General features: G+C 44.0%; 1 protein-coding gene across 1 annotated transcript in view; it reads right to left on the bottom strand.

Annotated features, from left to right (window-relative positions):
• Window positions 1-3,395: 3,395 nt before the first annotated feature.
• EXT1 (exostosin glycosyltransferase 1) overlaps window positions 3,396-13,672 on the bottom strand; it is a 181,885-nt gene continuing 171,608 nt past the window's right edge. The window contains exons 9-11 of the mRNA XM_063173264.1: window positions 12,992-13,152; window positions 11,839-12,010; window positions 3,396-8,860 (exon numbers count right to left, since the gene is read on the bottom strand). Of these exons, the coding sequence (XP_063029334.1) occupies window positions 8,675-8,860; window positions 11,839-12,010; window positions 12,992-13,152 (519 nt within the window). The 3' untranslated portion in view covers window positions 3,396-8,674. The remainder of the gene's footprint in view (window positions 8,861-11,838; window positions 12,011-12,991; window positions 13,153-13,672) is intronic.

Below are 13,672 nucleotides of genomic sequence, written 5' to 3'. Positions count from 1 at the left end.
AGTATCCACAGAGCAGACCATGGTGGAACTAAAAGCTGAACATTTTGAAACATCAGACCAGAGTTACTGCAGGTATCTCTCCAAGTCAAGATGGTCTAAATGAACTAGATGATCTTTAATGATGTCTCTTCCAAACCAAACCATTCTATGATTCTATGAAGATGTCCTAACAGATCCCAAATTATTCCTAAAACTGTGGGAAGAATCTCTGTCATCTTCATGGCTACCAAATCAAATCCTCCCTGGGAGTGCCACAGACCTCGGGGTGCTTAAAACAAGGAGGAACTGACTGTGGATCATTTTTTAGAAACAAAGAAAACTCAATGTATCTCTCAATTGCCAGCAACTGATTTGTGGTTGTTTTTTGATTGTGAATGGGAGCTAAGTCTCTGTAGAGGGGAAGGGATGAACTTGAGGGAAAATATTTTACACACTTAAAATTCTCATTTCTGCCAAAACTTTGAGAAAGTGTTGTATCTTTTGCAGCCATTACCTCAGCAGTTTGTGATAACACTACATTCTTCTTCTGGAATCTCAGAAATGGCTTTAACTTACATTTTCTCCAAAGAAATATAGCTGTTCCATAATTTTCCTCCCCACCACCAGCAAGACAATAGTTAATTACAGAAAGGAGAGAGGTAAGAGCTCAAGCTGCACAGAGCAGCCACTGCAGCATGGAGAACCCATCCAGCCTTAATGCGCAATAGAAATGCAGGGGATGTGCAAATTCAGCTTCCCAGGACTGGCAGTACCTGGAGCTGGCAGCTCATAAAACCTGCACACAGCCCTGAAGTCATGCAGGGAAATGAAGTGTGGAATAAACCATATTATGCAGTGACTTCAATGTCACCTCACACAGCTCAAAATCTTGAGTAAAATCTGTTTCTCTCCGATAACATTGTGGATACGATTAGCTAACAGCTTTAGAAAGGGAAAGCAGACACTTGTTTCTTTTCTCTCTGCTAATCATTTAAAAACAAAAATAAAATGAGGCTTTGGTTAGTGCCAACTCTCTTATCTACCTCCATTCAAGTGACAGCACAACAGGCTTCAGTGAGGCTGTTCAAGAAAGCTCTCAAGAGTGCATTCAAAGTTGAACTGATTATGTGCTAAATATTGTGGGGCAGATCCTCACTTCATGAAAGGAAGCAAGGTCCCAGGGACTGCACAGACCTGGCTTTGGTGTGTTCCAGCTAAGAACAGTTTTCATTCCCAGTGTGGCAGGCTAGCAGACAAAACTGACACCAGTGTGGGATTCTCTCACTCAACACATCAACACAGAGATCTCCAGGGCAGGCTTTTCTTCCTTTATGGACCACTTTTCTCTAGAGCAGAGGTGAAGTGGGCACAGGTCCCCAGGGATCCTCCTCACCTGATTGGTTTTGGATTTGATCTCCCCTTCCTCTGCAGGCTACTGAGGGCTGCACTGAGGGCAACATGGCACTTCTGAGGGGACAATCCCAGTTTTCTCCTTTGCCTCATTTTGGTTCACATCACAGGGCTGATGCCTCAGGTTTCAGCTTTTGTATTTTTCAGATTCTGTATTGCTTTAGTGTGTACTTCTGAGCTTCATATTAGGGGATAGTAAGATTTCTTCACAGAGTAGGTAGACAAAACAATTCCTTCTCTAGCTGGGGACCCAAGGACAAATGATCCAAATTTCAGGATTTGGATCCTGAGAGGCCAAGAGCATAAACAATGTGGACTGAAGAGAGAAAAACAAGAAAGATGGGACTTCATGGGCTAAAGCTGTAACTGGACAATTAACTCCCAGATTCTAATGGACCAGAACTTATAAAAGTGAGAGACCCTGTGACCAGTTGTCCATTTTGTGACCATTTTGGGTTCATCTTGGCTGTAGCCCTGGCTGGGCTCTTGTGCTGCCCAAGGTATATCCATTGAGGCATTTTAATAAATCCCTATTTTTTTCTTTAGCTCAGTCTCTGTTCTAGGTCAGCCTTCACAAGGCATCGGGGCCACAATGGAGCACACAGACTGGACCCTTTTCTGATGAAATAAAGCTGGAGGGGGCAGATGCAAACCTGACACACTCCGCCCCACATTTAAATCCCCACCTCCAAGGTAAATATAGCATGAAAGTCAGGTTTCAGACTACAGCTCTTCACCAGTCAGTCCATGCTGAATGCCAATGGAGACACCAGCCTTCTGGTGGCATCTACAGATGTATTTGCATTTAGTCAAATTAATTCCACCACAAGCTGTTTTGTATAAATAACATAGCAAAACCACAAAATTCAAGTGCTGAAGGAGTGTTATGAGATCATTTTCAGGGAAGCATTTTGTGTTCACTTTCTGGCAGGGAGAAGCCCATAGCCAGTATCAAACACCACTGACTGCTGGGACACAGTTTTGAAGGAATCTGTAGTGGCACTGAAAACCAGAAGAGCAAACTCACATCTTTCAACCTCTTCTGAAGATACATCAGTCTTCCATGACTGGCAGCTCAGATGGGCTGACAGTATAAGGACCTGTGCATGCCCTGGCAGTCTGACCCCCAGAAGGGATGAGGCCAGCCTGAACATCTCTGATGGGAACAAACCAGTGACTGAGCCCTCAAACGTACAAGCCATGATCCTGGGCCCACTGGTGTTATCAGGAGCTTTCCCAGGGTGGGATTCATCTGACCAGATGTTGGCATCTGTGCTGCAGATCCTGCAATCAGGGTGCTTGCACCATCAGCAGAGAGAAACCAGCACAGGTGAGGCACAATTCATCTCATGCTAAAGCCCATGTCTGAAACAGGTGAGGAGAGACATCCCCAGCAGTTCTTTGTTCTGTTCATCAGCTGTGAAGGGAGACAGCAAGGCCAAGCTCTGATAGAGAGAAAGGGGATGCTTTGTGCACATATAGAGTCAGGTGGGCTGAATGCAAACCCCTGTGACTGTGACCGGATTCTGATACCCCCCAACAATAAATATGGGTCATAAATCAATATATCCTCAGCCTGCAGGCATCAGTCTTCAAAGGCCTCCTTTGAAGCTGTTGGAGCGATTGTTTTTGCACGTACACACTACAGTGACTCCTTCTAAAAGTCACTGTTCCTACCAATGACTGTGTCACAATGCAGGGACACTGTCCTGCTTTACACAAGTGACACAGACCAAAGCTCTGCCCTCAGGTAGGACTGCAAACGCCTGTCAGTGCTGCTGGATTAGGACACTGTGTCCACATGCTACACCACACGTTTGTCAGTGCACAAGAGACACAGGATATGCACAGAGCCAACGCTCAGTTCAGGCTGAGGAGAGAGCAGATAAAGAGCCTTTCATTTAACTGCCCCAGATTGACATATGTGGCAACTGTGCTTCCAAATTTGCATTCTCAAGAACCAAACCAAAGATTTGTTATTCTACCTTGAAAATAAGAACACACTGTAACAGAAATGTACGTCCTTTATTAACAACTTTTCAAAATAAATCTGAAGAAAAAAAGTCTTTGGTGACACTATCTATAAAACCAACCTATCTTAGATGGTAAACCTATGATGGTATACAGGTTAATGAAGTAAACCAAATTATATGGCTTTTAAATTTCTCATTCTCTCTTTTTCTCTCATTCACACATTTGCTTTAGGTTTAATTGCACCATATTGTCAATAGTCAAACAAAGAGGGAGAAACACTTTAAAAAAATGTGGCAGCACTATGAAAACATTGGTAATGCATTAGAAAATTTTTCTCAAAAATGTACATTTTATACAAAATAAGATTGTATTTTTGTTTGCCTTTTTGCTTTACATTTGCCAACCTAAGAATTCTCAGTTCAGGTTTCCATTCTCATAATCCAAACACTATACATATTTTCTCTCAAAATAAATATACAGAATTATGTACAAGGTCGCAAGGCCCATTGGATCATCACTAACCACTGTGAAATAATCACTAAAAACATTGTGAAAGAATGGGAGGGAGCATCTCAAAGCATCTGATGAGTCCCATACCCACCCAGCCCCCCAGTTTAACCCTTGCCTAATTTAACTCCCTCTAATTTAATTCCAACTCAAAAAATGTGTGTGAAGACAGTTAAAATAGTGGTATAAAGGCCAGCTTGACTTAGTTTTAAACAAGGGTGAGATGTACAAAATTTTGGAAGATGCAATTTTATTTCCAGCAGACACCAGCCAAGACCCTGCGTGGGGCAGGTCCCTCCTTGGAAGACCACAGGTGCATCCTGTGAAATCCCACTACAGCCCAGGGAAATGGCTCTGTCAGGCTGATGCCCTTGAAGGCCACATTTCCAGAATAGACATCAGAGCCCGCCTGGGAATGGAAAAAAAAAAAAAAAAAAAAAGAGCAGACAACCAAACCACCCTCTGCTGTAAGAGGATGTTTAAGCGGAGGAATTAACAAATTGTTGTCGATGGATAACAGATGTTATGGTATTCCTTTAGTTTCAGTAGGGGAGTGCAAAAGAGGAGGACACAACATTGTACACTGGGCATGTAAAGATTTTTAAAAAATCTGAGTCTACATCTAGCTCTTTCTTTCATTGCTTCAAATGATGACTTCCATTCTCCAAACGACATCTTTTGGTAAATGAGCTATTTTAAAAGGCGCTCATTGGCGAAAAATTAATTTCTTTGCCAAAATTGGCTCTAAAAGAAAAATTGCAACCTGAAATTGATCAAATCCATGATGTTTTCCAATGGAAAAGATCAAAGTGCTCAATAGCCATGCATTAGCACACCAGTGTGTTCACTATGAAATTATTACAAAGCTTAAACATTCACATCTAGAAAAAGGTATGGTAATCATTAGAGATTTTCACAAAATAGAAAGAGGGCAAATAAAATCTTGTGCAGGCCCAAGGGACTGCAAGGAGTGCCAGGCACTTTCTATCTTGGAAGTTTGCCCCTATTTTTGTGTCACATTTTTCTCATGAAACCTTTCTCCAGCAATAGATCTCATTCAATTATAACTGGGAAGGGTTTCTAATTTTTTTTTTTACCTTTAATAAATTCAATTAAAAATTCATCAGTTCTCCCAAACTCTAATCCCTACTTCTATTCTGTTTTAATGGCATGGATCTATTCACATTCATCCACCCATCTCACCCCTGATTAAATTAAGGTCAGTAACCTTTACAAAAGGCCACATGCGTAACACTCAGTCAAGTCATCAGGCATTCAAGTACCTGTAAAGTAAAGGCTAACATAGCCTGCTGTTAATGAAAAATAATAATAAAAAAAACCTACAAAAGGAGCAACAAGGAATGAACCTTGTTTCAGCACCATCTGAATTGGGAGAGGAGAAAAAAAAGAATAAAGAACCATTAACTTGCACCTAGGACACGACAGAAGAGTGATTTCATTCACAAAGGAAACAACACAGCTCTGTCCAACACAGGTGGACGTGGGAGGCTTTGCCTGCTGTTCTCAGGAGCACTGGCCAGCGATGGCCACAGTGAGGGTAACACACAGAGTCTCTGAGCTGGGTCTGTGTCCAGCTCTTCCCCTGCAGCCCGGGGCTGCGGGCACGGAGAGCGACGGCCGCGAGGGACATTCCTTCCCAGCACGCCGGCTGCACCCCGGCAACACACGCAAAGGGAAATGCTCCTACCTATCCTCATCCCTCTGGAGCTAAGCCTTCCATTGTCACTTGCTTAATTAGCAATCAGTAAACACAAGGGGCCTCGAATCACACTGAGAGTGAACTTTAGCACAGTCTCTTTCAGCCACCCCAAAAAGTGACGATAACAGAATGTCAAACAGCTTAAAAGCTTGGCCTGACTTGCTGCACTCCAAAAATAGTTAGTTACTCTCTTTCTAACTGAAACTCCAACCCAAATGGCATTTACTAAAACCCAAGCAGAACTGTAATTTTGCTTTAGTACGGGTCTCTCTTGTTGGCTACAGACCAGTGACTGCTTCCCAGAGGTGCAGATGCTCTGGTGGACATGGGTGCTCACTCACCTGCACATGGCACATGAGCAAAAACGTGAGCCCTGAAAGCCTCATCCAGTGTTTGGCACATTCTCCAAAAAGGGAGTCTAAGGAGAAGGTCTGTTCCAGTCCTTGAATGAGCTACGTGATCTCCAAGTCATGGGAGCCACTGAGCCTCTCACTCTGGAAAATAGAATCAGTGGATTTCACCTTCCCATGCAGATCACCAAGCACAGACCTGAGAGCACAGGGAAGTGAGGTTCAGATTCTTACAAGATGTGGGTGGCTGAATTAGCAGCTCACCCAAACACAGACTGAAATATATCCTGCTCCCCTTCCCTCCCTGGCCTTGCCTACCTACTGCTGCCTCTTGACATTTCTCTCCATATGCTGATTTAACTCTCTAGATTGGTATTAGAAAAAGCCAATAAATCACTGGACAGTTTTCCATGAGTTTAGAGAGCTGAATGGGCTCACAGAAGCATCTGGTGGCCACCACCATGGCCGAAGGTATCAGGTGAGACTGCATGGCCAGGGACTGGGAGAGCAATGGGAACTGAGGGAAAAGTGGCACCTCTTCCTTTCAGCAACTTAAGTCACTGCAGTCTCACACGTTTTGGCAGATTCCTTTAAAGATTTGGTTCAGATTTACAAGGGTATGTAGTGACAGGTCAAGGGGTAATGGTTTTCAACTGAAAGAAGGTAGATTCAGATCAGGTATTAGGAAGAAATTCTTTACTGTGAGGGTGGTGAGGCACTGGAACAGGTTGCACAGAACACCCTGGAGGTGTCCAAAGCCAGGCTGGATGAGGCTCTGAGCAACCTGGTCTAGTGGAAGATGTCCCTGCCCATGGCAGAGGGATTGGAACCAAATGATTTTCAAGATCCTTTCCAACCCAAACCATTCTATGATTCTAAAACAAAATGCCAGGAACCTGATGGTCCTGTCCTAACTTGACATGCTCTGTTCAAATACTGCAATACATATGCAAAGCAAAGCACCCTCTGCAAGTCTTCACATGTCAGGTTGCATTCAACATTTAGCAACATGTACTTTTCACTTTGACAGCAACTTTCTGTTTAGGAATAATAATCTTAACAGCAAGAGAAATTATTTGAGCTTCACAGCATTCTCTCTACAATCAGTAACAATTACTTTTACAAAGAGGAAATTGAGGCATGCCCTGGTTATGTGAGTTGCTTAAAGCTGCATATTAAATAGGTGCCTGAGCCTGAAGGAAACAGGTGGTCATTCTGGTCCAATTACTCTTCATCCCTACTAGATGGGACTGGTAGTGACTGAAGAGTTGCTACTCTTCATCCCTGCTACCAGACTGCCTGCTTACAAAGAAGTGAGGTATAGAAAGGCTTGCTGGTCTTCTGGGCATCAGCACTAAACCCTCTTGCTGTGACTTAAAAGAGCTCCTCTTGGGGTGGGGATAATTACAGAGCACCCCAAAATGTGAGGGTTTGAAACATTTTTAAAGTGCTTATTTTCTTAGCAAACTGGAATGGCATCTTCCTGACCCAAATCACTGCTTCTGTTTTCACTCTTCAATGCGAAGAAACACATAAATAAGCAAAAGACTACAAAAAAATAAACAACTGGAATATTTCAATTTAAAACCACTTATATTTGAAATGCTAAAACCATTTTGGAGCACGAGCAGCACTCATCTTTCAGAAGCAGGTTTTTTGTATGAGTTACCCTGCCCCAAGCATGCCTGGGAACACCACTGGTGCCAGGACCCAGTGTCTGACCATATGCTTTACTTCAGGTGTCAGACCTCCATGAGGGAATGTTTCTATATATTTGCACTTCCAAAAAAAAAAAAAAAAAAAAAAGGAAAAAAGAGAAGCCCATGCTTTGATTTCAAATAAGCCAGTTACAGGCCAAATACCTGCACTGCAAGCACCAAAGTGCTTTCTTGCTTTCCATCACCACTCCTTTTACCCTCAGAACAAATCTACTTCTGGATGTTTAGCTGCCAAGAGGCACTACTGCCTGCAGCAGGGACTTGCACAGCTCTGGGTGTCCCACAGGACCACCATGCCCCGGGGTGCTGTGCCATCCATGGGCAGGGACACTCAGGCGTGCCTCCCTGAGCACAACACACGGCCCTGCAGCCCTGCTGTGCACGTGTGTCCCTGTGCTCCATGTTGTGCTCCTCCACAATAATGCTCCTCTCTCCCTTCAAGGCAAGGCTGATTGCCTTTAAAACAGAGGTCCCCAACCAGAAGGATCTGCCCTCTCATTTGGCTCCTTGGAGATTCTCTAGTTTTCCAGCTGTCCAAAGGATTTCAGCTACAGGGGCTGCTACTGGCTTGGGGAAAACTGGAAAAAAAAGTTGGTAGTAAACAAGAAAGATTAATACTTCAGTTCTGTCCTGTTTGTGCTCAGTTTGTTTCTGAACCTGCTGCATTTTCCCCCAGTGAGATTCCAGCGTTTAACTGCGCAGGGAAAAAGGAATGAAAATTGCATTGACAATCAAATGCATAAAAGAAAGAAATGGCAGCTCTGAAATATTCACAACCAACACAATTTTGATTAAAGAAAGAACTCTGTTTTTAATAGGGTTTTTTTTTTTGATCATTAAAAAAGTTTAAACCTGCATAGCAATCATTTCAAAAATAATTATTTAATGTTCCATAATGAAACTGTACACGACCTAGTCCCAGCGACAGCAGCGTGCCGGCGGTTGGGCGCGGAGCCGCGGCCGGCGGGGTCGGGCGCTCGCTGCCGGCGCACAGTCCGGCTCCCTCGGCAGCGGCCTCAGAGTCGTTCAATGTCTCGGTACTTCTTCCTCAGGATGGAGACCTGGTCTTTAAAGAGGACAGGGTCGAGCCTCATCTGCGAGTGGATCAGCGGCATATAGCCAAACCAGCTGGCAAAAGTGTTCATGCAGCTCTGCCGCTGGGCAAAGTGGTCGGGGTCGGCCCAGCGCGAGGCCCGGGACGTCTGTGAGGAGAGGAGAGCAGAGATCAGGGTCACCCTTGGCACACAGGATGGTGGGAATGGAGGGAATGGTGGGAATGGCGGGAATGGAGGGAATGGAGGGAATGGTGGGAATGGAGGGAATGGTGGGAATGGAGGGAATGGAGAGAATGGTGGGAATGGCGGGAATGGAGGGAATGGAGGGAATGGTGGGAATGGAGGGAATGGTGGGAATGGTGGGAATGGAGGGAATGGTGGGAATGGTGGGAATGGCGGGAATGGAGGGAATGGTGGGAATGGAGGGAATGGTGGGAATGGTGGGAATGGAGGGAATGGTGGGAATGGTGGGAATGGTGGGAATGGTGGGAATGGTGGGAATGGTGGGAATGGAGGGAATGGTGGGAATGGTGGGAATGGCGGGAATGGAGGGAATGGTGGGAATGGAGGGAATGGAGGGAATGGTGGGAATGGTGGGAATGGTGGGAATGGTGGGAATGGCGGGAATGGAGGGAATGGTGGGAATGGCGGGAATGGAGGGAATGGTGGGAATGGAGGGAATGGCGAGAATGAATGGCGGGAGCTGGGCCAGGCGTTCACCATGGCGCCCCACTGTGCCAGGCCTCAGGGACACGCGGCTCTGTGGCGGCCGGAACCCGCCTGGGGGGCTCAAAGAGGGCAAGAACACCCTGCCCACAGCAGATCCAGCAGTGCCGAGCTGGACACGCCTGACTTCCCAAAGACAGCAGAGGACAGGGCTGAGTGGAAACATGAGCTCGACCACGAGCCAGCCTGTGGAACACAACAGCCACAAGCAGCACTCCCAAATCTTGCCAGCACTCTATTTCACCTTATCCCCCACTGTTCTTTCCTTCAAACCCTCCAGCTATTTCAGAGATACAACAAGTTCTTAAAAACCACCAGGAAAAAACAGAGGGCCATTGCTTTCCAGCAGAGGCGCACACCCAAGGCCAGGCCAGTTGCTGCCCATGGTCTTCAGCCATAGAAGGAAAACAATTATTCAGGGTCAAACCTGAACTTTTGCTGTTCAGATCTGCAGGAATTTATAGACAAGTAATTTCAACCAGCTTGCAACTTAGATGGTCTTATGTGCTTGCCATTACCTCTTGTGTGTGTGCCCTGCAGTGAAAAGCAAGGTGCTTCCAGGAATCCCTCTGGCCAAGTCCAGTGCATCAGCACTGTCTCACTGACAAAAAATGGAGTCCCACACTACATCATATTTAACTCTGACCCAAGGAAAACACCATGGTCTTTGACTGCATACATGCAAAATATTCTGGCATGATTTTCCAAAGTTCAGGGCAGCTGTAATCCCTGTGGAAGTCCATTGAAACTCAGCAGCTCTGGAAAAAAAAGGCCCTTGCAGCTTTAAAGCTGCTATTATTCATTGTCTGTACCTAAAGAACATTTACAAACATAATAAAACTATTATTTAAGATAAAGTATTAATGTTGAGAACCTAGGGGTTTTTTGTGCCACTTCCCATGCATCTCTCTATAGCACTTATGTTTCCACTATATTAAAAACAAATATAAATTGATAAAGTCAAAGGATGTAAATTAAAACATGAAGAAATAGATAAAGTCAGGGACTTGCCAAATGACTGTGATAAGGCCTGTCCAGTTCAGCTCAAGTGGTAGATTATATTGTGCATTGATTGCAGCCTCCTGATTATACAGAGCCACTAAAGAGCAAGTAAAAGCTTGTTGCTAGAGGATTATAGCAGGTATTTTGGCCATTAACACCAAATTTCCATATGACTATTCATCTCTGTCACAACACTGAGGTTATGTTAATTTTTTATTTGTCTTTCAAGGAATTATGAACATGGTCCATTACATTTCCCAAAGCTGCAGGAACAACTTGTCTGTAGGAGAGTTATAGTTCATGGCTGACTCGAGTCACCCGTGCTGTAAGATGAAAAATGAATGCTCCATCTTTGCCAAACAGCCAAAGCACAGCCCTGTGGAGAGGTGAGGCTGAAGCTGGAAGCAATAGGGACTTTCTGGATGGGACCTTCTTGTTCACAGAAGGTCTCCTGGGCACCCAGACGAGTCAGAACTGCTGAATGCTACCAATGCCACCTCAGGTGCCAGCACAGTGACACAGAGATAATGCAGTTTACACACTGACATGGCAACTCCCCAGTCAAAGATCTGAGTAATGCTACCAGGGGAAAATGGGAGGGGAAAATCGAGGGTCCTTGTTTCACCTGCCCCCCAATAATAGTGGTGCTGCTTGCACTGAGATCACTGACACCATGGCAGCTCAGAGGGGAGGCTGCTCAGGACTTGCTATTCCCCTCATTGCTCTCTCACACAGGGCAGGAGGACAAGTGTCCCCACACTACCATGTACCCCTGTTACTAGAGGTACTTCTGCAAGGACAGAAGGCTTATCCAGTATCTGGAAGAAGAACTAAAACAAGCACTTCATGGCTGCCAATGAGTGATGGCATGACTGTGGGATAAAATGTTTCCTGTGGGGAAAAAACACTTGCATATCACAAATTATCTCTGTTGTGACAGTTCAGTGTCAGTGCTTGAATCACACTATATAATTTAAAATAGCACAGGGACAGCCTGGTACATTATATTAATCAATAATGATAAAAAATAGAAAATATTTCTAGAATTTACTTATGCTTCTAGCATTCCATGACTAGGTCTTCAGTCTAGAATACTTAGAAAATTAGGGTTTAACTGGAATTCAGTCACCGTAGTCATCAGTTTCAAGAGTTTGGGATCACCATGAGTAACATCATGTCAGAAAACTATGAAGGGAAACAGCATTCACAGTAGATGTTTGCTGGTTTTCTTTTTTCTTCATTATAATAAGCATATCTAAAGTCTATTCACAGTTCTGCTAAACTAGAAACTGCAAAAATATTTGACAGAATTGTACCACTCTGTAAGCCTAACTCAGAAGTGAACCTGTTACATTATCAATACATCCCAACTGCTGAAACATGCTGTGATTACATACCTGTCCCATCATGGTCTCCTTATACTGTTTTTTCTGTGTTACTTTGATTGGAGGCAATTTTGTCACGGCTGACACCAAAAAATTCATAAGAATGTCCTCACAATTGGCCAGTTGGTCCACCATATTCTTTAGGCTGGCAGGCAGGTAATGAGTGTACAGGTAGTGATAATATCTGAAAAGCAACAGCAGTGTTATTAATACAAGTCACTGGGCTTTCAGGTATCCAGGACATTTCTGTCTCAATTGAAACCTAAGTTTTGTACTCATCTCCCCATACAGCACTTCCTTTCTTTGGTCTCACCCTCCAACAAGAAGGGAAAATCCGTGTCTCATCAGGACAGCAAAGAGTGCTAAAGGAGAAAGAGAACATGTGTACCTTTTCTGCAACCACGTTGAAGGAAACAATGTGGGTCTAAGTATCAAGATAATGGACAAGGAGGAAGGAGAGCCCCACTGTGCTACAATATGATAGACAACACTGATGAATTCATCCTCCCTATTTTCTTCCCAAACTGTTCAGTTGGAAAGAACTTGCATTAAAACTGCCCTATACTCTTCTCATTGTTGAAATTATTCTCCTTTGAGTCTGTATCATCCCCTGTGGCCTGTCTTCTCCTTAGTGGGGGTGTGGATTAGAGATTCCAGAATTTTCTTTTTCTTTAAATGTAGAGAGGACCTTGGTCTGCTGAAGTTCTAACTGCATAGGTTTTCTCCAACATGCTGCAATATGCTGAACTGTCGCATGCCCATTGTACTACATTTCTAGAGTAGCCAGAAGACTTTGCAGTCTGTAGCTGTCAGCCAACACATACCCAGAGCTGGTCTGGAAGTAACCTCCTTTCTGCTATGCTACAGGCCATTCAGCCAAGCAGCTTAATGAATTCGGGAACTCTTTGAAGTATGTAATTCCTGATGTTAAAAAGAGCAGTCCGACTGCCTCAAAACACAAGTGACTTCAAAGAGACCCAACAAGTGCAGTAATGATTACCAGATCCCCAGAGCTCAACCAAGAACTTAAATTATTACCCCATAAAAAGTAGACCCACTTACTATCTTTTTTCCCCCTCCCCAGAAGAATGTTCTTCACACCCCACCCCCTCTTTACTATTATGTTTCATACAGAAGAAGGATAGCAGATGCTCTGGATTCTTACTTGTGGTAAATAGCAGCTCCTGTCAATACCATGGAATAGTCATTAGTCCATTTGGAGGTATACCCCCACCTTTCCTTAGTGTTGTCCCAGAAGTGACTGCGTGCAGGATAGCCTACAATCCTCTCTGGAAAGCTCTGCCAAACTGTAAAGGCAAAATCCACCTGTGGACAAAGGTACAGGCCAAATGAATACTGAAACTATTTCAACAAATGTCAACAAAACAAAATACAACCTTGCCACTAATTCGCAGTTCAAAATCTTGGAACTGTTGCAAAACAGTAATTCTGTGTATTCATCAGTAAATTAAACTGACTGCTTGACATTTTGCCCTATAATTATGCACATTTTAATGGTTCCTGTTAAAGGGAGTCTAGAGCATCACAGCATTACATTAACATTTTCAAGCTTGCCCTTTACATATCAAACCTTTTCAAGTTACAGAAAAAATGGGTGTAGGTGCATGTATTTATACCTTGATGCAACACCAAGGGGTAATGGCCATGTGGTAAACTGAAATTTCTGCACATCTTCATGCATTGCACCTACCATTATAATCACTGTTAACACAGAGCTTGGAAAATCAGAAGTCAAGCACTTTAAATGGTAAAGGTGGCTCAGTGAAAATAAAACAGTCAGTGTGGAGTCCTTTTATATTTTCTGTTTTCAACCTTCTGAAGACCA

Source organism: Melospiza melodia, chromosome 1, assembly GCF_035770615.1.
Source record: "Melospiza melodia melodia isolate bMelMel2 chromosome 1, bMelMel2.pri, whole genome shotgun sequence".
In the NCBI taxonomy this organism is placed as follows: Eukaryota; Metazoa; Chordata; class Aves; order Passeriformes; family Passerellidae; genus Melospiza; species Melospiza melodia.
This window is presented reverse-complemented; position numbering and strand designations above follow the sequence as displayed.